The sequence below is a fragment of the Parus major genome, chromosome 1 (assembly GCF_001522545.3).
Source record: "Parus major isolate Abel chromosome 1, Parus_major1.1, whole genome shotgun sequence".
In the NCBI taxonomy this organism is placed as follows: domain Eukaryota; kingdom Metazoa; phylum Chordata; class Aves; order Passeriformes; family Paridae; genus Parus; species Parus major.
The window spans coordinates 32,732,095-32,755,840 of NC_031768.1; the positions used below are offsets into that span (position 1 = coordinate 32,732,095).

At 39.4% G+C, this 23,746-nt stretch overlaps 1 protein-coding gene across 2 annotated transcripts in view; it reads right to left on the minus strand.

Moving 5' to 3' along the window:
- Positions 1 to 6,633: 6,633 nt before the first annotated feature.
- Positions 6,634 to 23,746, minus strand: part of SLC9A7 (solute carrier family 9 member A7) — a 69,194-nt gene continuing 52,081 nt past the window's right edge. For both annotated transcript variants that reach the window (XM_015635859.2, XM_015635869.3), the window contains 4 exons: positions 20,658 to 20,721; positions 17,990 to 18,072; positions 14,659 to 14,764; positions 6,634 to 8,380 (listed from right to left, as the gene is read on the minus strand). In XM_015635859.2, coding sequence (XP_015491345.1) covers positions 8,132 to 8,380; positions 14,659 to 14,764; positions 17,990 to 18,072; positions 20,658 to 20,721 — 502 coding nt within the window. In that variant the 3' untranslated portion in view covers positions 6,634 to 8,131. The remainder of the gene's footprint in view (positions 8,381 to 14,658; positions 14,765 to 17,989; positions 18,073 to 20,657; positions 20,722 to 23,746) is intronic.

A 23,746-nucleotide genomic window follows, 5' to 3' on the forward strand; every position in this document is an offset into this window, starting at 1 on the left:
TGGTATTTCTGCCAGGGCTCCACCTCACGTCCTCCCAGAGCACTGGCAAAGCCACCCACACATCGCTGCTCTGGACAGCACCGGCGAGCAGCTCCTGCACTGGATTTATAGCTCAACAGATGGCTTGTGAGTTTGGCTTCAGCTCTCAGCATTGTCTTTTTAATCACTCCTGCTGTCTTCTGAACACTAACCAGGATGATTCCAAGCTCTTTCTGACAGACAAGCAGCTATTTTATAGGCCATTGCACTTGTAGGCACACACACACTGGAGCTGCTTTTCACTAAGTGCAACATCCCATTTTACAATCAACCTTGGGTTCCAAAATTACCTGAATATTCCCCACGTTTCACTTTCCTATGGTCCCCTTCTCCAGATCCAGCCCTGCAAATCTCTAGATGACAGTGCTAGTAAATTCTTTCCACTGTGAAAACTGATGAAAAGGTAAGAAACAGAACAGAGAATAAATATTGTTATTAATCCTCATAGATTCATCTTCCTTCAGTGACTAAGACAGCATGGGCCAAGGCTTCTTGAGAAGGGACTTTCCAAATATCTTACAAAATGAAGTATATCATCCAGACCTTCGTTGTCTGCATGATCATTCACTCTTTCTAATGACAGATTTAAAAGTTATAACACCTCTCTATCCCAGCCATGTTGATGTAAATCTGTATTTTATTTCTCTACATAATAATGTTTACTTTTTGCTGTGCCTTGCAGCCCTTCCTAAAAAGGTATCACAACAACTGGTGGGCTCCAAGGTGGAAACTATTAATTAGATTTTAAGGAAGGGAATTCCAAATCAGTTCTTTACTGTGAGAAGAGAGCTGAGACACTGGCTTTGCCTTGAGGAAAGACCTGAAAGTATCAGCCTTTTTCATTTCTGAGATAAAATACAATGTTCATGTGTATCACAAATGTGTCAAGCCACAGTAAGTTTTGCATTACTATCAGCCAAATAAGAAGAGAAGACCTATTTCTGACTTGACTACAAATGACAACTATGATTATTTGTTCTAGTGCAACCAGTGGTGTAACTCAGTGTGAAACAATGAACTCCACAAAAGCCAACAGCAGCTTGTACCTGCTATTTCCCAGAGAATCCGAGGTCTATTTGAAGTAAGGAAGTAATAAGAAATGGAAAGATGATGCTGACCTAGAACAGTTACTGTTGGAGGTTTTTCACAAATGGGATGGGACTGCTGGGTGACACATCACCAGCTTTTATTTTGGGCACCAGTCTCAGCTACAGACTCAGGAGATGGAACAAGCTCATGTCTGCCACGAGCAGCCGGAGATCTCTTTGTTACAGAACATTTTATAGGTTTTTCAGCCAATAGCATATTGCTAAAGCTTACAGACAATTGTTCTATCCAATCACTAAAAGCACACGTACACCTTCTTCAAACAATGCTTGCTTGTTTGTTTTCTATTAACAATACATAATACTCTATTTTTAAGCTTAAAACTTTCTATTATCTTGGTAAGCATATTTTTCTGCAGTCTTAAGGTCTATCTTGGCCAAGCCTAAAATCTCAACTATTGTTTCATGTCCTTGCATATTGTATTATTGTATCTTTGTTACTTTCAGGCCTTGCAGCTGCAGCTAGCTCTAAGTTCTCTGTTTTTTCTTTCCTGAGGCCTATTTTCATAGCTTCTGAGAACCTCTACTGTTTGCCCACAAGTTACACCATCTTCATAACTAACCTGAAATTTGTTGATAGAACAGGAGTTCCAAGCAGCACTACCATCTCTTTCCTTGGATGAAGCCTCAATCAAGAGACCCAAAGCTGAAGTTACTGCAGCGTTTTGTCCACATGAATGAAAGTTTAGCCAAGCTTGTACACAAGCCAGCCAGTGGCAGAAAGCCCAGCAGGTGTTTATTCCCCATCCTCTACTGCTACTATCCCCACAACATGGAGAGCTTTCACAATATTTTGCTTTCTCTCTCCTCCCACCCACTGTTGTATTTAAATGATAATTCCTTGCCATTTAACCTCTTTAGGATACTGAGCTCCCAAACTGGGACTTGGAGACCTGCACACCTTTGGTGTGCTGAAGGCCAAGAACCCAAGCCCTGTTACTGCAGGGAGTTGCTGTTCTCCTTACATCCTCACTGCTTCAAGTGCAAATATTGAAAGGACAGGTGTGTAGCTGCCAACACAATGAAGATGTCTCAGGGGATACAGTACTATATTCCAGTTCTACTAATCTCTTCTTGCAGCAATTACTTCAGCATCATTAAAGACATTTGGTGCAGTAGCACCCAGTTTTTTGCACATAAAAAGCTGTGTTTCTTTGGGAGGATAGGATTTAAGATGTATTACAGCCCTCCCTGACAGTGGTTGGACTGCTCCCAGCTTGAACCTATCACACCATGCAGGCTTTAGGTGCCTCAGGGGAACTGAAGTACCAAAAGTTTTGGACAGACTATCTACCACAGCAGTCTTAGTCAGGACAGCATGATATGCTTTGGATACCTAGTGCACTTTTATGTTTGAGATAATCCTAAGACACCGCCTGAAACCTTTCTGATACATTTATATCTTAAGTGACAAGAGGGTAAGAGCTACAAGAACCTGAAAATTCAGGTGAAGTGCTGCTTCTCATTTTGAGTATTATGAACTTACCAAACCTAATTAACTGGTAACCTGTAGCAGTCAGCCTGTAACTGCAAAGGCAGGGCATAGCAGCCTGTCTCCTTGAAGGAAGGGAGCAAATTAGGAACATCCTTAGATGGCTTACATTCTCCTTGTCCACCAGAACCAGCTATGGGTCATGTGATTTTACCTCTCTTTCTTTACTTCTGATATCCCAAACTCAAATCAGACAAACTTACCTCAAATGACCCTGTGTGCTGGGAGTTGTTATTTCACAACAGCTATTACTAATCGGCTGATACGATCCAGAGAATGCCTTCTGGTGTTCTGCTTTCTGGTATTAATCTGTGTCAACATCGAGACATTCAAGCCAAGCAATTTAGGACTGAAATTCAAAATCAGGCAGTGGAGGATAACCTCCCTGATTAAACTAAAGTCTGGAAACAAAAGTCATAAATATATTACAACATGGAACTGCATGACCTACTTCTCTTTGCTTCAATAATAACAACTTCAGAGATTTTACTAGTTAAAAAATAAATCCAATTCATTTCTCATAGCCTAAAGTTAAGTATTTTAACATTACAGCAAAAACCTTTTAAGTTGGGCATTCACTTTCTCTGAGGGAATGCAAATCTGGAGGGGTTTTTTTTCAATTAGAAGCAGAAAAGCGACCTTTAATTGCAGCATTTCAAATTATTGCCATTTAATTAATCAAATTTGCATAAGTTAGCAGAGTAGCATAGCTTTGAAATTGTACTCAGGCACCAAAGTGAAGTTTGACTGTTCTGCCTCTGTCTCTCCTTTTTTAAAATCTGTATCTAATGTATTTCTATGTGACATTTTCGAGCTCCAAAAGGTTAAAAAAATGCAGGAAATGTGGCTTCAGAAAATTAAATTTAAAATTACTATGTTAATAAAAGCTAGAACTAACCCAAATATTTTTAATTTTCCTAGGACAAAGATTGCTGCTCCCTTGCAAGTACCAATAGAAATCCTTTCTGGCTCTGTACTACTGCACAAGAACCTCAGGGAAGCACTGGCTTTTCCCATGGCATCTTAGCAGGTGCCCAATAAGCCAGGGATTCTCTCCCTCCTTGCAGATATCTTTCTTCACCAGCAAGTTCCCTGACAGAGACAGTGCAGGCAACTAATAAAGTCTTTTATTCTAGTATAAATTATAATGAGCTGTCTCACCCAGTTAACATTCAGTCCCTAGATAAATCTTCAAACCCACTGGCATTTTGGACGTCAGCAAGTCCATGTGGGGCAGTGCAAAATAGATTATTATCAAGAAATACCAGAGGAAGAGTGAATAAAGCAGCCAGACCAGAAAAGTAATTTTATTACCTGAACTGATTCTAATGTTCAATTGCTTTGTTGCAAGTGTTTGATTTCCATAACAAAAACCTTATATAAATTGCAAGTATCAAATGAAGATATGAAATGTTATCTGAGTCTGCAACACAGATTCAAACATTAGATAAGCATTTGTATCCTGTTTGTATGTGTGCATGTTTCATAAGGCACCTCCATATTTATCACACTAATGTTACCATAGAACTGGTCTCAACATTACCATAGGCATTTTAGAATCAAGAAAACATAAGAAATGATGTGAGGTTACTTTAAAAAAATTGTTCAAAGTTATTTTCCTTGCTCTGGAGTAGAAGCAAGTCAGTTCTGCCCTGTAAAAGCCTTTGATTTTATGATCAGTTAGGATGGGGTGGTTTTATTACTTTTACATTATCCCAGTGCCCTTGTTTTAGATAAGGTATGCAGAAGCCAGCATAACTTCTCAGCATTTAGGACTGCAAGATTAAGAATAGTAATTGTTTGCAGTGCTGTTCCCACAGTAGAGCTGCCTGTTTAAACCATTTCCTGGCTTTGTAATTCACTGTTTCCTCCACACTTTCCTCCTCTTTCACTTTGCAGGCTTATTTCTAGTGGAAGTTATTTTTCAGAATGGCACTCCCAAAAATTCCAGACCAAGAAGAATATGTGGTTTTTCACTGCACCATATTAATCTCTCCCCTAAACCTTGGGAAGCAAGACCCTGCTTCTGCATTGAGAATAAAGTTTGCATGGGCTACTTTTTACAGAGTGTTTTTCAGTATAGGGATATATGAATTTGTTAATCTACATGGTTTCAACTGATTCATGTGTTCAACTTATTCAGCAGCTTTGTCCTACTTTCTGCAAGTCTGCAAGTCTATGACCAAGATTGTTTATAGCCAGTCCAGGGTATTTACTGGCTGCTTTTCTCCTGGATGGTCTGTGTCTCCTAGTCAGGGATTGTCTTCCCTTTCTTCTAAGGTTTCAGTGGGTCATGAGTTCAGTAATTTTCAGCTCCCTGCTGATGCATCTGTAACTCCTCTGGTTTCTCCCCCAAAGAGGTCCTCCCCCAAATGTTAAAGAAAAGCATATGAAGTTTAGGCTTGAGAGTATCCAAATTCCATTCCCACACTTGTGCAGAAGCAGACACCATGTCTGCCAAGGCTGAGGTCAAGCATGTTATTCCAGGGAGCTGCTTCAGAGTTAAAAGAAACACTGAACCTCTCTTTGAAAGGCATGTGAAGCATATTAGTTCTTAGAGTTTTACTGTCCAGAATAAGACTAAAAAACATTCTTCTGACCAGTACTGAAGTCTAAAAAGAGACTGCAATTGGAGTTAAATTGATATTATACATGAAGGACCATGCCAATCTTATTATAAAGACAAAAAATCACAGAATTTGGTCTCCTAAGTAGCATGAACAGCTCACACTATCTGTTAAAGTTGCTAGAATTCCTGCTGTGAGAGCTTTCCCTCCCCCCCCAGGAGTAAAACATAGTAGCCATGATTTCATTAATAATAGACGTCATTTTAACCTTTGCTATTTACTTGCTTCAGATCAGCTCTTCGGAAGTTCAGCTAAAAAAGAAATTTTTTTCACTCCTCCAGTTGAAATTCCTGTAGTCCTTTCCCCAAAGGCAATTTCTTCATTGTAAAAGTAAATAATTTTACTTTTTTTTGTCTTTTCATAGGCCAGAAAACATGCATCCTTGGAATAGGGCTAGACTTGGTCAAGTACCAAGTATGTGAAACTTCACCCTTCACAGCCTTGTTCGGGCTTATCAGAAAAGCCAGTTTACATTGCATAATAGACATGTAACACAGAGTGTAAACACACTTGTCATAGTGTTCCTCCTTTCTGATAACTGGAGATAGAGGATCAGAGCTGCTCCTGGAGCCAGCAGCAGCAGTGCTTGGAACACCTCTCACGGAAAGCACCCTGAAAATTCCAGTGTTGGGCGCCTGCTTGTAGCAGTGCTCTTGGCAGTCACAGGATCTGCTCACGGCTCCTCAGCTTTAACTGATGAACTGCCTGTGCTCCCAGGGAGGTGAAGGGAATTGACTTTTTATTCCAAAACACATGCAGGCCTGAAAAGGAGTTGTTCTGCTCAGCAATCTTCACCAGGGTTTGTTATTCTGCACCATTTAAGGGCAAAGCCATTTAAGAATCAAACTTTCTCATCAGGGGAGCAGGAGGGGCACTGATCTCTTCTCTGTGGTGACCGGTGACAGGACCCAGGGAAAGGCCTGAAGCTGTGTCTGGGGAGGTTTAGGCTAGGTATCAGGAAAAGGTTCTTCTCCCAGAGGGTGTTTGAGTGCTGGAACAGCTCCCCAGGGAAGTGGTCACAGAACCGCCCTGACAGAGTTCAAGAAGCATTTGGACAACGCTCTCAGGCACACGGTGTGACCCTTGAGGATGGTGCTATGCAAGGCCAGGAGCCGGACTTTAATGATCCTTGTGTGTCCCTTCCAAGTGGGAGCATTCTGTGATTCTGTATTGTTCTTAAAATTTTTCTACAAAAAGACTCTTGGTTGCCCCGTCTCTTTTCTTAATAATGTGAGACAGTTATTACAAATCAATACCCTTTATAAATTTACCTTGGAGGGACATAGGGAGGTAGATCGCTCATTAGAGAACACATTTGAAAGAAAGCAGACTAGACAACACAACTGCAAAGTTTCTCTGCAGCAGGAAGTTCACGTACTGAGGTTAGCCCAATAAGTTTAATAGTTAAGGAAAAACAGTGGGTATTTACTCACACACAATTTTATGAGAGGAACAACTGAAATGGCAGCAAGAAAAACACACTTTTTGGACAAACTGATATTACATCACATTAGTGGGCCACAAACTCTTTAAAAAAATAAATCTTTTGAGACATGAGAATGAAATCACATTTTAGCATGCTTCAAATAGCTGAAAGGCTCTTCAAAGCATACATTTTCAGCTATTGGCAAAGACAATGATTATCTCCTCATCTGGAAATTAAAAAGCATTTAGCAATAAGTTAAAGCTAGCCTACATGTAAATGGGCTAAATACTAGTCAGAGAGTTTTCCCTTTTCACATTTAAGATGATAACTACAGTTCATCACTTCTGTAGCTTATATGCTGTTGTGCAATGCCCCACTGAAGTTTCACATCTACTCTGAGAAAGAGAACAAGGGTAAACAGCTTTCTTTTAGGATAGTCACAAATGGTAAAAACAGTAGTATTTGTTCATCTGTTTAATTAGATGTTTGCTGTTTATCACACACAAGAACTGTAAGCAGAGTCCATGGATTCTTCTGAGCAATATGAAACCTTCTGGTTCCATGCAAGTTCAACACTGCCCCTCTCTCTTTTTTTCTCTCCTCCTCCTATCTGCTGTTTTCCCCAGCCCAAGTTTCCAACCATCTTCATATGCAAGAAAATTTTACTTTGTGACTGCTACCCGAGGGAGCCTGGCTCCAGGCTCATGTCGGCTTCAGGTACATCTTACACCACAGGAAGCTGGATGTTTTTCTTTTGAGGCACTAGAAGTTAGGCTAAGAGTAATAGTCAAGTTGCCCAAAGCTAAAGGGACAAGTAGCTCTCATTGCCTTCCTACTTAGACAGATAGCCAGCAAAGAAATTTTATTTTCCCTTTTTTTCCCTGAAATAGATTAAGTACATTTTGCAGTAACAGATTCCCCAGTCTTTCAGTCACACATCTGTAACCCTGAAGTTTACTGTCCCATTTCACTTGAGTTTCCTCAGCCTCATGAGAGAAGTTAACAAGGGATCTCTCCACATTCAGATACATACACAATCTTTTTTGTCTCTTAATAATTATCAAGTTTATAGTTGTCCTTTCACATTCTCAAGCTAAGCCAAGACAAGCTCAGTTCTATGACAACATTTTCATGTACCTCTCTTCAGAGAGAGAGCTGCTGCAGCTGAACAAGACAATTGCAGCATGCTAGTTATACTTGGATTTGATAAGCAGTTGGAAAGAGGAGAATAACCAGTTTTCTCATTTGTCTGTTTTCAGACATATAGAAAACCCCACTGTCAGCATCTTGAGTAAAAAATAGGTGACATCTTCAGACCCTAGTAAAACCACTTATGCGTGTTAATTTGTTTAAATGAACACCCCCACCTCAAGTGACACAGTGGCCTGCAGTCTTCCTTGATCCATTCACAGAGCAAGAGTTATTTTTACTGAGTCAGTAATCATGCATTGTATTCCAGAGGAAATACTAGCCGGGTACCCCTGCTTGTAACTTCATGATCTGCTGCTCCCAAATCACGTTCCAGTGCTTCCTCCGAACTACTTTTTGTTCTCCTGCTGTCAAGGTTAGTGGTAGCTGTATGTGGGCCAGAAGAACCATTTGCAGTTATTGTTGTATCACCATATGTCACGGTAAGGTCACCATCATTCAGAATAAAATCAGAATCCTCTTCTCGGAGCTGCTCCTGATTCTGAAAAAGAGAAAAATCTTTATACAATGCGCAGCACCTTTCTTTGCCCAGAACATTACTGAAGAATTTACCTTCATGTCAGTGCAGGAGAGATAAGGTTCCACCTTAAGAAATGTTAAAAATAACCTTGAACCCAGTGTTTGCAAATCAGCTTACTGTTCCCTGTATAACTACAGCTACTGGGGAGAGATGAGAGGGAGCTGAAGCCAAGAACTAGGTTATGGAACGGGTGACCTGGGATTCAGTAACATTGGAAGTACACCAGAAGTACAAGAGATGAGTGGTACATATTGGGTTTTGCATGACAATTTAAAAGGCAGTACAGAAGATCAAGCACAGTTGAGCCACTCCAGATACAGAGTTGCTTCTGTTGCTAGTTAGTCAAATTCATTAGTAAACTTTTCACGCAAGTTGATAAGAACACAGAAAACCCAAAATCTCTATATTCAAGGATTCCTCGCCACTTTTTTTTTATACATCAAGAACTAACAATATTCATTCAAACTATGTCCTTACTTTTACCTGTTACTAAATAAAGAATTACTTGACCTAGTTCTTTGGAATGCTCCTGAGCCATAAAGGATAGATACAACAAAGTGCTTGTTTCATAGTTTTGTAACTAGTTTTGATGTGTTTTCTTCTCAAAAATAATTTTAGAAAGTCACTCACAAAACCCTGTGAATTTGTTTTGGCAGAGATGGAATGAAATATATAGTCAGAGAATAGAAACTGCTGAATTGTAATAAAGCACTTAATTTCTCTATCATAGCATAATACAGCAAAACGCAGTTGTACTGCGTTTCACTCCCATTTAACATGGTAGAAGGCAAAATAGCCTGAAAAATTGGTCAGAAAATGGGCTTCCTTCAAATTTGAGGAAAATTCTAATCAGTACTATAAGCTTGCTTTCTTGCAACTGAAAGCAATTATTTCCCCACATGAATGGCTCCGTACTGCGTAGCAGGAGCTGAAATGTGTATTGCTGTTCCCTCGGTAGGCTGGACACGGATCAGGCTACATTCTCAAAATGCATTATTTTCTTCCACTGCGGCAAAGGAAGGGGGGCACAGGCCATGGGAGATGGGATGTCTGTGATCAACGTGAACAGAAAGTGCTGCCTCTACTGCAGAGCAGGAGTTCAGGGCACTGGAGATTGAAAATGCTGATTAACCTGTCCATGATGAAAAATGCAGCTCCTGGCTAAATAAAACTTCCTGGGAAAGCTTCCTGTCATTATGTCAGAAAGATAATCAGACAAAATAAAGCAGCAGAAGCCTCTAGATGATACAGAATATATAACTAATGAGGACTAGAAGAGATGTCAGGAGTTTGCCAAAATCAGCGAAAGAAATGGTGCAGTTCAGCTTTGGGTGCAAGACAAGCTCTACTTCCAAGGAATGCTAATTTCTTAGAACCCTAATGGCACTCAAATTTATCATTGCTTTTTTGAGACAGGGTTAGTCTGATAGAGAGCACTGTTCTCAAAGAGAAAATACAGGTTAGGACACTTGTCTTTTTGATCACAAAGAAAATGCTGACCTACTGGCACCATCTTAAATAGGAAAAAAAAGGGAGAAATTAAAGGGTTCAGCTATAATCGGCAGAAACAGCCTTTGCAATCTTTTAGTTGCAAAAAAGTTAAAGGTCTGAGGTGCAAGACCAAAATGATTAAAAGGGTCACAGAATAATCAGTTTAAGAAAAACTGCTATCTGGATATATATTGTTTTGAAGAAGGGCATAAGGATGAAAATCAGAAGAATGAACAAGAAACAGGCAGTTTGTGACTGTTGACTGATTATGTTTTAAAAAGCCAAAGAAGCTGCAAAGGTGTAATCAAACGTTCCCTTTCACTGTGATTGCCCTTGGACAAGCACCAAGGAGGGGAAGGCAGAGCTAGCAGATCACCAGGAGGTGTTGCTCTACCAGGGCCACGTGTGAAGTGGCTGCAGCAAGCTCCCAAAGCACCTCCTGTCTCCACAATGCTATTGAACAGCAAACCCTTGAAGCCACCTATCGGGTTAGAAACTGGTAAGAACACTTGAGCTTCCCCAAAAGGCTGAGGAGCTCTTGGAAGCATGATACTGAAAGAGGGTCACACACTTTATACTATATGGCAAGTCCTGACTGTCTTTCTTGGTTTGTCCAAGGCTACGCTTACATGTACCTAAACGTGATCAGGTCCAGAGAAAACACTGAGCTTTTTCTCAAGGTAGTGAACAAACATTGCCTCGTACAAGCCAAGATCCACTTATTTGTTTCCACTCTAAGTACTACTGCAAGCAGCATGGATTTTATTTCATGTATTTCCCCAGAGAACACCCACGAAAAATCTCATGTACTATACAGATTTACTATGTTTGCAAACAAAGAGGATGGGTGAATAAACCTATCGTGCTTCATGCAGCATGAACAATTCTTTCAAGAAAGACAGGAAATGTATCCAAATAGATCCACAGAGACTTGAAATACTCCCAAGAATAACCCTAAACAGGCCTCTGCAATCCCCTAGGTTCTGTAGGAAAAGCTTCAATTCACCCAGAAAACACAGGTCTGAATGACACTGCTTAAACTGACACACTAGAATGGCTAAAGACTTGAATCCAAAACTCTGCAAAAGCCTGAACTCTGCTTTGATGTGCTGACCATAACCTTGAGGCACCTCCCTGCAGACTCTTCCTGGTAAAAGCTGTTCATGCTCCTAAGAATGCATGCTGGCGATGTTTTTTGTTACAAAAGCTTATTTAAAACGAGTTGCTGCTTGCAAAGCCAGTCTTTATTGCCTCCTGAGATAATGTTAAAAAAAGAGCACAGGCAAAGTGTGATGCATGTGCAAAGTGCTGGCAGCCATCACAAATGCTGGTGCTGAACACAACACAGGCCCTGCTGATAACAAAACTTGCATCAGAAGTTACTTATCTTGTGGCTCCAAAATGAAAGCATTAAGTACCATGCATGCAAAATATATTCCAACTTAAACCTAATGCTCCATTTAGTTTCTTGCTCAGCTGAATTTAAAATCTCCAAGGAAACTAAGTCATTTTTGCTATGGAGCTAGAAGCACTAAGGAGGGGGAAGGAGGCAGCCTGGCTGAACAGTTTTCTTATACATTTTGAGAGTTATCTCCTCCAAAGATTGCAAATCAAGTTTCTTTACTGGGCCTGCATATTTATAAATTACTTCAATTACTTCTAGTTCCATACCAAGTTGTCACTGTGTATGCACAAGAAATACACTTTTTTTAAAGTGTAGAAGAGCCCCGAAACAAACAAACAGCAAAAAAGTATCCTCAGGAATACTTCTTTCAGTTGGAATAAATGACTGATAGAACAGAAAATTACTAGAAGTTTCAAACTATGTTTCAAAAGAAAAAGCAAAATAACTGACCTACATCAGTTTGGGATAAGCTGGAAAACCCTGCCAACTGGTCATGCACCGAAGACAACACCAGAAAGACAAAAATAGTGATTAAAATTATAATTTTCAAAATTTAACAGCTAACTGCAGCAACTTTCCGTGCTTTAAATTCCAACTTGTCTGTCTGGGCTGGAAACAGCCTAGTGGAACAGCCTTAAAGCAGTGGGAGAATGTCAGCAAGGAACACTAACATCATCTCTGGAAAAAATCCACTGTACCTCACCCCTGTGGGCTGACTCAGAGCCCTACACATACTCCATGCAAATTGAGGCTTAGAGGACACAATCTCATGCTGAGGAATAAGTTGTGGGTGGCCTGCATTGCAGGATTATTTGACTTTCAGACTTTTGAACCCCCCTGTGGCATTTAATTAAAAAGGCCAACTCCCACTTGTGGAAGTGAGAGTGAATTCTAAGTAAGGTTGTGATAAAATCAGAGAAGAAAAAAAAACAAAACAAAAAAAACCAACAAAAGCTAAAAGCAATCTACAAATATACAGTCAGCATAGCCACATATTTATTGCTTTCTTCTCTATATAGATGTTATACATATTGTGATATTGGCTTTTTGCAAGTGTTAAGATGAATATTTGTTAGAATAGCTTTTACTGTCTTTTTCTTTTTTCTCCTGATGGTAGCTAAAAGGTTTTTAAGTGTAGGTCAAGAAGAAGTTTGGACATTAGGGTTAGGATCTGTCTGTACAAAGCAAGATAACCTCCAGTGAACTGATGATGGGGCCCAGGCTGCTGACTCCCTGCAGAAGAAAGAACCCCAGCCCAAATAAAAAGATGATAAAAGAGACATTAAAACCTAAAAAGGCAGACCCAAGGAGTGACCATGCAGAACAGTTCCTGGAAAAGATTGAACATGCATAAATCCATGTAGCAGGGGATGGCATATAAAGGGCGTTTCCACAACACCAGGTGTGCCCTTGGCAGAGAGCCAAGCACCCAGTCGTTTTAACACTTTGCTTTATTATTTTTGTCTCCTAATTGTCTTTTTGTTTATATTAAACCTTTTAAAATTTATTAGGCGAGTGAACCTCGTTTTTCACACAGATGTCATAACTCAGATATGTACCTGGAGTGAGATCCAGGATTTAATACTTGTTTGGGAAACATATTTTACAGTTATGTTATACTTTATTAAGTATTTACAGACTTTTTTTTTCCCTTCCTGTTTAACTGAAAATATTCAGTCTTTAATTCTCACAGGGTACCATTTAATTTTCCTGGAAATACCTCCCAAAAGCACTATTCCAAAGCCATTTCTGTCCCCACTAAAACATGTCTGTCTCTGTTGCTTCACTTGCATATAACAGAAAGGCAAAAAAATTTCACAGCTTATTAACCAGTAATGTTATGTCATAGCCAAGTGCTGTGGCAAAGTCAGCCATGTAAAGAAGCAAATAGACCCAAAGCAACTGCAGGGTTCAGAAATCTTGAAAAAAAGCTAGAAATAAAACATCAAAATTATATTCTTTCCTAAGACAAATGCAGCACTGCACTGAAATAGGAACAGGAAAGAGAATACAATAGGAAAGTTGCACATTATACACCTTAACAAAGTATGCAACCTTACAAGCATTTTTAATGAAGTTAATGTCCTGTATGTATCACTGAGCCAATCTATTAAATAGTAAGTTTCCACATCTGGTAGTAGCCAACAATGAAGAGTAATGAGATGAAGGGGGGAAGAGGGAAGAAAAAGAGCCAGCTATAAGAGAAAATGAGAGCTAAAGCTTGCATGTTCATTCTGGTTAGATCCTCAGTTACTGGACAATTTCTCTCTTGGAACATACATAGACATGTGGGTAATGCAAATGTGGGTTAATTGGTCTGATGCATGCCTTCCAATCTAGACATGTTTTAAGACCTCCAGTCCATTGCAAAGATGGGAACTAGACCAATTTTTTGCATTACTACAGTTCCAAGTGGGCAACAGGTAGCTCTAAGTTCTTTGAAATTTCTCTATCAGGCACAAGTAAGATGCTAATGATACCCAGAAAGAAATGTAGGAAAATATTTCAAGGCTGCAATTAGAATTCATAACTTTCTCAGAAAAGATTAATAAACAATTGGTCCAAGACTACCTAAGCATAGAGATATTAATATTCCAGAGAACCTGCAGATTTGAGATGTCCCACATAGTACTATGGTTTTATTTACAAGCAGCTCATGAAAAGTTGTAGATTTCAGAAACACTGTACAGATACGAATGACAAGGATCAGGATCCTGCAAGAATGATAAAATAGAGCATTAATTATTGCAAGACACTGCTGTAAAGGCAGTGTAGCAACCTGCTAGACTGAGATAAGTAACTGATTAACAGTTTCTGAAATCTGATCTCAAATTTCGCAGTGGAAACAATGAAGGGAAACTCCACCAGTTTTTTTTCCAGCTGGGTAAGTGTGTCAATGACATCTCTAAGGAGACCTCTAAGTTTAGCAGTAACAGGCAAAGAATCTTGTCCAAAAGTCTTGAGAAGGGATGGAATATTATGAAGTGATTCACTGAACTGGGTTGTTGACTAGGCATGTAATTTCCCAATATCCTTAAATGTTATTTTTCTAATATAACATAAAAATAAATACAAATTATATTTTTCTAATATTTTTCTAATACATTATAATACTATAATATAGTATTTGAACAATGAGATAATTCCTGATCTTGAACAATAGCAGCTTTTGCCTCAGGGGAGAGTATCTTAAATTTTTCTGCCTAGGAAAATGAGCACTTTCTTGCAGTATGTCTGTAAGACCAGCTGAAACCAGGACATTACCTAAAAAGAAAAAACACCAATTTGCTGAAGTTGAATAAATAAAAAACAAAACCAAGAGGTACTGAATTGTTCTACTTACATCATAAACCTGGGGACTTGTCAGACAGCGGGCTATCAGGCCACACCAGCTGGGCAGTGTTGTGGTCAACGGAGGGCCACTGTGAGTGAGAATTGGCTTTAAATAACTTAAGTAGTTAAGGAAAACACACCAGTCCTCAAAAACCACTTTTGAAAATAAAGAGACAATTGTACATAAATGTGGTTCTGCCTTTAAACTGTGATATGCAAGAATTGTACACCCTCCCAACATTTTCCCCTTGATTGTTTCAAGAGCAGTTTCTTTACTCACTAAACTTCTGCAAAGACCACTAGCTAACTTTCTTCTTACATGTTTCAAACAGTTGCAATGTTTCCGGCTTCTGTGCTCTCAAGTAAAAAGGAGAAAGCAAAGGTGCTTCAGTGTTGAAAGGTCTGAGGGTATTTCTGCTCAGAAGATGGGAGCATGGTGTCAAGGTTGCAAGCTATAGGTAGCAAGGTGACATTCCTGTGTGGCTCAGCATAGGGAAATACAGAAATTCTGTTCATTCAACATCCTCAAAGCAGTATAGCCACTTGATCTGCTGGTTACTGAGCCACAGAGGTGCAACCAGAGATATTACCCCGGTAATACCCACAGACATTTCTGCAGTGCAAATACATTTACCACATGGAGCCTCAGACAGGCAAAGGGAAAACTGTATGCAAGAACCATGTACCACAGTGTTGAAGGAAAGCAGTGCTACCAAGATGACACTGAGGGGACGTGGCCATGGGAAAGGAAAGTGTCTTTACTCCTATTTTACAGGTCTGTGCTCAGGTAAATCCACACTTTTCACATGAGTACTCCACACTGATGACATGCCTGAAAAAAATACCCAAGAGTCAAAATACATGTCTGTGTTAAAGAGCAGCATGTTGATCTTGACTAGCACATGAATCAATCAATTTTATTTTAAATACAAATATATAAGTTGCAGGGTTTCTAATTACTTTCTTAGGCCTCTAAGCACAGAGAGAATCAAGTCCATTTGTAAATGCAAAAGCTTCCCTCCTAACCCATTAAGATGCTTAAGCAAAGAGGGGGTTAAAAGGGGACTGTTTTAGCAGTGCCTGGCATAGCTGTTTATTCCAGCAGAGTTACATTTCCTCCTTTCCTCCTTCACTAAAAGTGCGGTTACACCCATTCCTGGAAAGAAACAAGCTCTTCACCCTTGCACTAACCCAGGCTCCATGTGACCCAGGCCAGACAGGCAGCAACTCAGCCATGAAAAAACAAGCCCAGTTAAAGAAATCTGCTACTTCATCAAAGCTGAAGTTTTCTCCATGTTTAACAGCTATGGGTGAACCCAGGGAACAGCCCACAACATTAAGTGAACTCTGCATTCTACAGGAATGAAGTTCCCACTTATCCATGCATACAGAGCATGCAGGCAATAGTGAGCTTTGGAGCACGCTTTTCCATCACTTACATATTTTTCAAGTTGCAATTTCTCTTGCAAAGAGTGAATTTTGAGACTATCTGCCTTTCTACCCAGAAACCAAGTGAATGCACCAGCAAAAAAAACCATGTAGCCATGGATATAGAGGCGGCAATTCTAAAGATCATCCCATCTGCACAATTCAAGCCCACCCAGCCAATGCTTATTTGAATGCCTTCTTCCAACAGAAGGAGCAAACTTTTATCTCTGCCTACAGTAAGACAGTCCTGCCTCTCAGTGTCAGTTTCCTTGGCACAAACTTCACAGAAACTTTTCCTAAATATTGCTAGCCACCACTGGGGAGAAAAAAAAAAAAAAAAAAAAAAAAAAAGGGAATGTACTGTCAGGATCCTTTAAGTTTCTGTGAAACTTAAAAGTAGTAAGGTAGTTAGGGTGTAATTTTCTCTGGGCACTCCCCCCCGCCTTTGCTGCAGCTGCTAGGGAGGGACTGCTCTCTGCAAGCATCAGCTGAGGGAAGTCAGCATCGCCAACTACTTCTTTCATCGGGCACATCCCTTTTGTAAAGGCAGGGGAAGAGGACAGCTCTGTTTCCTTCTTAAAAAGACAAAAAAGAAGCAGTCAGCCACAGCCAGATCCTTTCATGCTTTTAACACCAAAGTCTCTCTCTCTTTTTTTAAATAATAAAAATTGATCTTGAGGCACTTTGAGACCAGTCACTAGAATTTGAAGAGTTAATGTGGAATTATGAACATTTATGAATATTTAAAATAGCAAGTGCACTCCCTTCTGTGCTTTGGGTCAGTACTACTGCATCTGAAAGCATTGGTCACAAACAGAATTTATCCTAAAGATGGAAGTGCTATTAGGATCCAAACACTTTCAACATGCTAGCTGGGTTAGCCTGGGTGTGAAAGCCTCATGCACAAGGCGTGGAAGGAAACTACTGTGTTTCAACCAGCCCAGAAATCTTTCATCATTCAAAGGCCAAGACTCCAGTGAAAAGACTCACATGCCAGCTGCAAGAACATTAGGGCCCTATCACTGGTCATTGTGTATAGTTAGCTGCCCCAGAAATTACTAGGAATTCAGTATTGAAATTTCTTTGGGTTTCTAGGTGTAAGTGATTTGCCATGGCCACAGGATTATCTTTGCCATTTTCTGCTAAGTGACTGTGTAAGCTGTTGAGGAGGAGCAGCTGTGACATACTTAATGTGACATAATTGATGACATACTGATTAAGTTATTAATCAGTATTAAGTTATTAAGTAGATTTAAAAAAACCAAACCCAAACCCACAAGTATGAAATACAGGACAGCTACACAAAAGTTGCTCAGAATCTTAAACAAGGTTATCTAAATAGTATAATAATAGCTTCAGAAAGGTTGTACAGTTCTGTATACACTCAGAGACTCTGCTTTAACACCCATAGTACCTTCTGGATATATTTAAGGAGGTAAGCTGGATCTCATGTAGATTTTTAGTTCCAGAACTTTCCCTTTAGAAATCAACCACAGATTTTGGGACTTCATCACAAAAGCAGATGGCTCTGCAGAGCAATGAGTTGAGGCTTAGACATGTGCAATGAACTGGAAACTTAATTTGTGCTATGAGCGCCATTGAAAATAAGAACAGATTAACAGAACAAACCAGAGGACCTGAAATAGTTAATTGTCTGCCTTGTTGTTTAGGAAGGTACTTGATCTCTGAGTGGTTTCTGTCCTCCAGCAAGTGTCACATGCCCTGTGCTAGGGAAAGGAAAGGTCTGACTGCTGAGCCAGTGAGTTCCAGCTTCAGTTCTGTGCCTTGAGCCCGTCAAATACTTGAGAGTCAAACAGGAGGAAGATCAAGTGCTTAAGGCTACATATGGGTACATGGAAAGGGAAAAAGTGAACATTTCACGCCTTAAAACTAAGCTGTGTTCAAAAGGATACTTATGATCAAAGCTATACCACAGCCTGAAGAGCCAGGCACTTTCCTGCTTCGTCCTGTTCCTTCGCGCAGAATCTTGGCCATCCTAAAAGTAAGATAGAAACATATTCAATTACTTCAGGCAGAAAAACACAGAACTATACCCTCTGATAATTCATAATATAATGTCCTGTCAAAAAAAAAACAACAAATTACATCAATACTGTGCTTGAAATGCAGAAGAAAGCTGTTTAGAGCCTTGCTTATACTGAGTTTACTTTCCCTAGAAAGACCAGAAATGACTACAGAGAACTACATTGTCTTCATTGCATTCAATTTACTTTAACAACTCCTCTACCAGCAAGTTCCCTGGAGCTTAAAATTTTATGTCACTCTTAGAATAGTAACAGATAGAAAAATAACTTCCAAACTGATAAACAAGCCTCACTGATATTCCAAGAAGGATTCCTATTTATTTCTTGGTTGGCTTCCTTAACTCTAGGTCTAGGTCTAACTCTAGGTTTGATGGTTTTTTCTTAAGCGTGAAAATTACCATATCTGATAAATTCTCAGAAATCTGATTAAATATATCACATTTAAAAGAAACATGCTCAGCAGAGAATGCATATAAAGATCACAATTGAGGGAGGTCATGCAAATCTCAGAAATGCTGGATCAACCTTGAAAGGGCTAATAGTGTTAAATATAATCTCATATCTATCTGTGCTGCAAATCATCACACCAGCTGGTCTGCAGCTGCATTTGTTTTTACTTTTGTTAGTTTAGGGTTTGAGTGTTTTGCTTTGTGTTTTTGTTTTGTTGTTTGTTGTTTGGATGGGGGGGGGTTATTTGTGGCCAGAGGCCAGAATTAAACACAGGAAAACAAATGAATGCCTTGTATGAATCATCTTCCAAACTACTGGAAAAGAACAAGACAGGATTACGCTGTGTACTTCTGACCTGCAAAAAATCCATGATCCACCAAGAGTAAAACCTAATACTCTTTCTCTCCCTCCCCCTCCCAAATGATATATTTTCTTTAACTGTGACATACTGCTAATCTTGGCTTGGTGAAAGAAAGATGAATCCAAAGGGAACTGACTAATGGACTACATTAGCGATGCAATGCACAGCTAAAGAGGAAAACAAATGGGTAAGTTCTTTATGTTTACATGGGAAAAAACAAACATGGTATTTCCACAGCAGACACTGACTGAGAACAGAATACCCATGTCCTGTTTCCTGTTAAAGCAATTCCTCAGTTACTGACAAGCTCAGTCTGAACCGGCCAAAGCCGTCTTTCCACAATACCACTTCCTAACCTCGGTTATATGCAATAATTGTGGCCTTCTCTGTAAAAGGTGTTTTGAGGCTTGGATTTTTGATTGCTTCCAGATAGTTACGAAACAAAGTTCGCCCTTACTGGTAGCCAGCTCCACCATTTCAGCATCTATTTTGTGTGCTGGACACAGGCTTTTGCAAAGAACACAGAGATGCCAAGTGCAGTTTCTGAAATGAAAGAGATGCTTCCTGGGCAAGTATCTCTTACCTGTACAACATGTAACAAGAAAAGAAAAAGAAAGGATTGAAAAAAAAAAAAAAAAAAAAGTCCCAAAAACAAAAACCCACAACCAAACAAAAAAAAACCCAAAAACAAAAACCAAACCAAAATGAAATAAAAAAAAACAAGGCAGAAAAACCACTATGAGAAAAAGTAATCCCAGATACATTCATCTATCTCTGACCAGCCTGAACACCAGCATCATCATACAACACTTGTTCCCTAAGCATCCTCTAGATCCAAAGTTACCTGCCATTCAACTTCCTCAAGTAGGTGCCTACCTAAGAACCCCGGCTGTGCTGCTGAACAGTCAGCATCAAGCAGAACTCTGCAAGAGTGCAAACCAAGGTCTGGACAGAGGAAACTGCCAATTAAACCTGAGGAATTTTTGAGTTGTTTTGGGTTTTTTTCTAGACCTTTCCCTCCTCCTGTGAATCAACTCAAGTTTATAGATGAGCAAAACTGAAAATTCTGCTATGAACAGCATTCTTCTGACAATCTTCTTTGCCAATAGCATATTTCAGGGAAGAAAAGTCAACTCTTGGGCTGTTACTGATGCATGGAAAGCTTCACTAAAGATTCACAGCAATAGTTTGCTGAATACAAATGACAATTTGCCCGTGCTCCTTCTGCTTCACCCAGGTGATAGGTAGTCCAGGCAGGATCCTGCTGGCATGTGGTTTGGTATACGAGAGTCAAGATCAGATTAGCAAACGTAATCTTGGATTCTAAGCAAGTCCAAGGGCCAAAATTTGGTATCAATTAAGGAAGAGGTGCCAAGAGTATTACCTCTTAACTGAGAAGAACTATTTATGCAGTAGCATGCTAAGAGCAAGCATGTTGGGTAGGTGGGGGAAGAGGAAAATGCATTGTTATATAGACCACATTAGTAGATTTGGGAAGGTTTTTGATGCCTTATCTGTACACGGAAATGTGACCACAACAGTGTTACACCCAAAAGCACTGAATGTTTTTCAGTGGGCATTACTTGAATATTGCAAAGCAAAATCCCCTACTGACTTGCCAGCTAGGAGAGAAAGGTTTTATCCATGCATACAACTTCTGCAGTTTTCTATTGTCTTAGTTATAAAATAAGATTAGCCTAATAGCAAAGTTATGTAATTACTTACTCCTTGTAAGACTTGAAAGCTGTCATTAGTAGGTGGAGGATCCTGATCTGGGTCAACCCCAACCCTACAGAAACATTAGGAAAACAAAGCAAGAGGTGTTACTGAGGGTTGCAAATGCTATAAGTCTGGCAGAATGCATTTTAAAAGCACTTTAAGCACCCAGCAAAGCTGCAAGAGAGGTTATAAGAATAGATTGAGGAAGAGCTGTCCATTACTAACCTGCAGTTACATAGCTATAAATAAGATACTTATTCACTCAAGAAACTGCTTTAACTCTGTGTTGGCATCAACTTTAACTGCTTACCTTTGCTGCCAATTTTTTTAGAACAATGGCAAATACTATTTTTGCCTTAAAAAGTAGGTGGCATCCTCTTCAGTGGAGAGCATCCCTCATGCTCCAGCAGGAAGGAAACATAAACTAAAGATAAAGCCCAGCTTAAATATTTCCCACAGCAAATAACTGCCAGATAAACCCGAGAAAGGCTGAAATACATTATTTTAAAATGACACACACACTCTATGTTTTAATGCACTATAGGAAATGCAAAAAATATTTTATAAAGGGTCACAACATTAATTTGCTTCAAGTTTCATTCACCTAGCATAACACAGCCACAGTGGGCTAACAAGTGGCCTGTAGTCCAGCCTTCCATCTGAGTGAGGCAGGGTTTGTGTATCAAGATGGTGGGTGTTGACAGGATAATATGTTAAGAAGAAACTGTCTGCTCACTTTTGCATAGTTAGAAAGCATCTTATTACTGAACCATCCTTGCACACAGGGCTCCTAGCCAAGACTGGCATTTAATCCTTGTAATTATGTTCAGGTTTTTCTCGCCTGGTTTAGGGGTAGACTGGACTTGTCTATTTTATATCCTATTCATCTCCTGATGTCTGTCATCTCTCGTAGAACCTAAACCTCCAACCTCAAAATTTAGATAAGATTCTCAGTCTCAAATGGGTTGTATTTCAGTTCCACCATGTTGCAAAACAAGTGTGGGAAAACACATGCAACAGCCATTTCAGACAATAAGATTTTGTTAATGTCATCACTTCTCTCTTAGAAGGGACTGGTTTGCTGCAATTTCCTTGTTACTTGGACTTCTTGTCAGCTATTTATAGCCATGGTGTTTATGCAACAGTATGAATCACCAGAAACCAAGAGAACCTTGCTAGTCAGACCATATCATTGATTTGTCCCAGGGATACCATGCTTGGATCAAAACAAAAAAAAAAACCACAACAACAACAACAAAAAAAAAAACAACAAAAAAAAGAGAACACTTTCATACAGCTTCCAGGACAGCATTTTTTGATGGAACACTAGAAGAAGAAAAGTTTTAAGTCATCCTTGTGGACTCACATGAGTTAATGTAGTTCAGGGAAAATCCAGAAAGCTGCTCTCCAGCAGCCTCCTATAAAACTAGTGCTGACCCAGTCCTTTGCTTGGATTTTTTTTCTTTTTTTCTGTGCCTCTTGTTCTTTCCTCATCACTTCTTTTTCCACATACAGAGTCATCTCAAACTTTAGGCACATTTAGACTGGAAATTCCTTGGCACTGACCAGCCTCAGAACTGAAAAGCTTCACCAGTTTAAAGGAACACACGATAGACAGATTGAGTACTGGATTTGTAACACATGCTAAAATAAAACAGCACACACAAGAGCTCTGGGAGCTTACAAGGGCTGAGATGTAACTGCTTTGGCTATCACTACATAAGAACAGGTTTTGGCAGGGAAACTGGTTATCTAATCCAGAAAGCCGACAAACAACATCAGGAAACTGACTCAGTACAGTAATATATGTATATACATGCATTCCTTTATAGGTACACATGAAAATAAAAGAAAAATATTTGTGGCTTTCAAAACTGCACCTGGGGGAAGGTCCAGGCTCATGTTGGCTGTGTGAATGGGGAGTTCAAGAAGCTTGTTCCAAAAGATGAGCATAGCTTGAATTCTCCAAATAGTTTTTATTCCATGGGCTACCTAATCACTTCACAGTACATAAGAAAACCAAACAATTCAGTGTCTCAGCTTTTACTTGACTTTCAAGGTTTGCATTTGTTTTGTGGATGTTAGCTGCCCTTAGGCAGGGGAACGGGACTTAATTGAAGTCCAAAGGCAGGATGACCACACTGTTCAGTGAAAAGTCCTAGTACATCACAGACCAGGAATTTGGGTTCACTGTTGCGCTGAAGAGGTAAAGAAAACTTTTCTATATTAAAATGGTTCCAATTTCAGGAAAAAAATCATACCACAGATGTTCCTTTCAATATTGAAATTGTATATCCACACAGACTTGTCCATTTAATTTATTTCCAAAGTTATTCAAATTAATTTCTATTTTGAATGCTGATAATTCATGCTTTTCCATAAATCACATTTTTTAAAAAATTCACTCTCAAAGTCTGCTCCTCAGTTCAGAGATGAACACCAAATATGTTTCCATTTTGAATTCTCACAACTAATTTTTGTATCTTTCAAACAATGTGCTCTTATCCACTACCCTAGCATCAATTGTACAGGAAGCCTTACTTTTTGGTAGCAAGCCTGCCTGCTTAAGTTTCAAGGTTAAATACCCTGATCTCATGACAAGCATCACTTTTTCTTTTTTTTTTTGTAGGCCCAGCCCCTAGAATTCTAAGAAAGTGTCACCTTTATGACCTGAAATAAAACAATACCAAAAACCAGTCAAGTCTGTCCCTACCTCCTTTACAGTGAAAAGCACAAAAAACATTTAGTTACTTCACCCTTGCTTAACTACTTCAATAATTAAAAATATGAGTAAAGCTAATGCATGTATGTCCTCAACATTGATTTTCTTCTTATGCTGAAGAGAAAAAAAAAATCAATTTCATGTGCTTAATATATTTTAAAAGCTTCCTGCAATTTAAATGTGCTGCAAAGGTCAATATCAGCTCTCATTTACTTAACCTGTTTTTTAAATTAAACTGTTACTGGATGGTTTTACACAGATCCCCTCCCAGAGGTCAGTGGCACAGAGAGGGCAGCCTGGCTGAAGGCTGGGCTGTTTTGCTCAAACCCCATAGCAGAAAGGCAGAGTGAAAAAAGCACTTTATTCAAGAGGC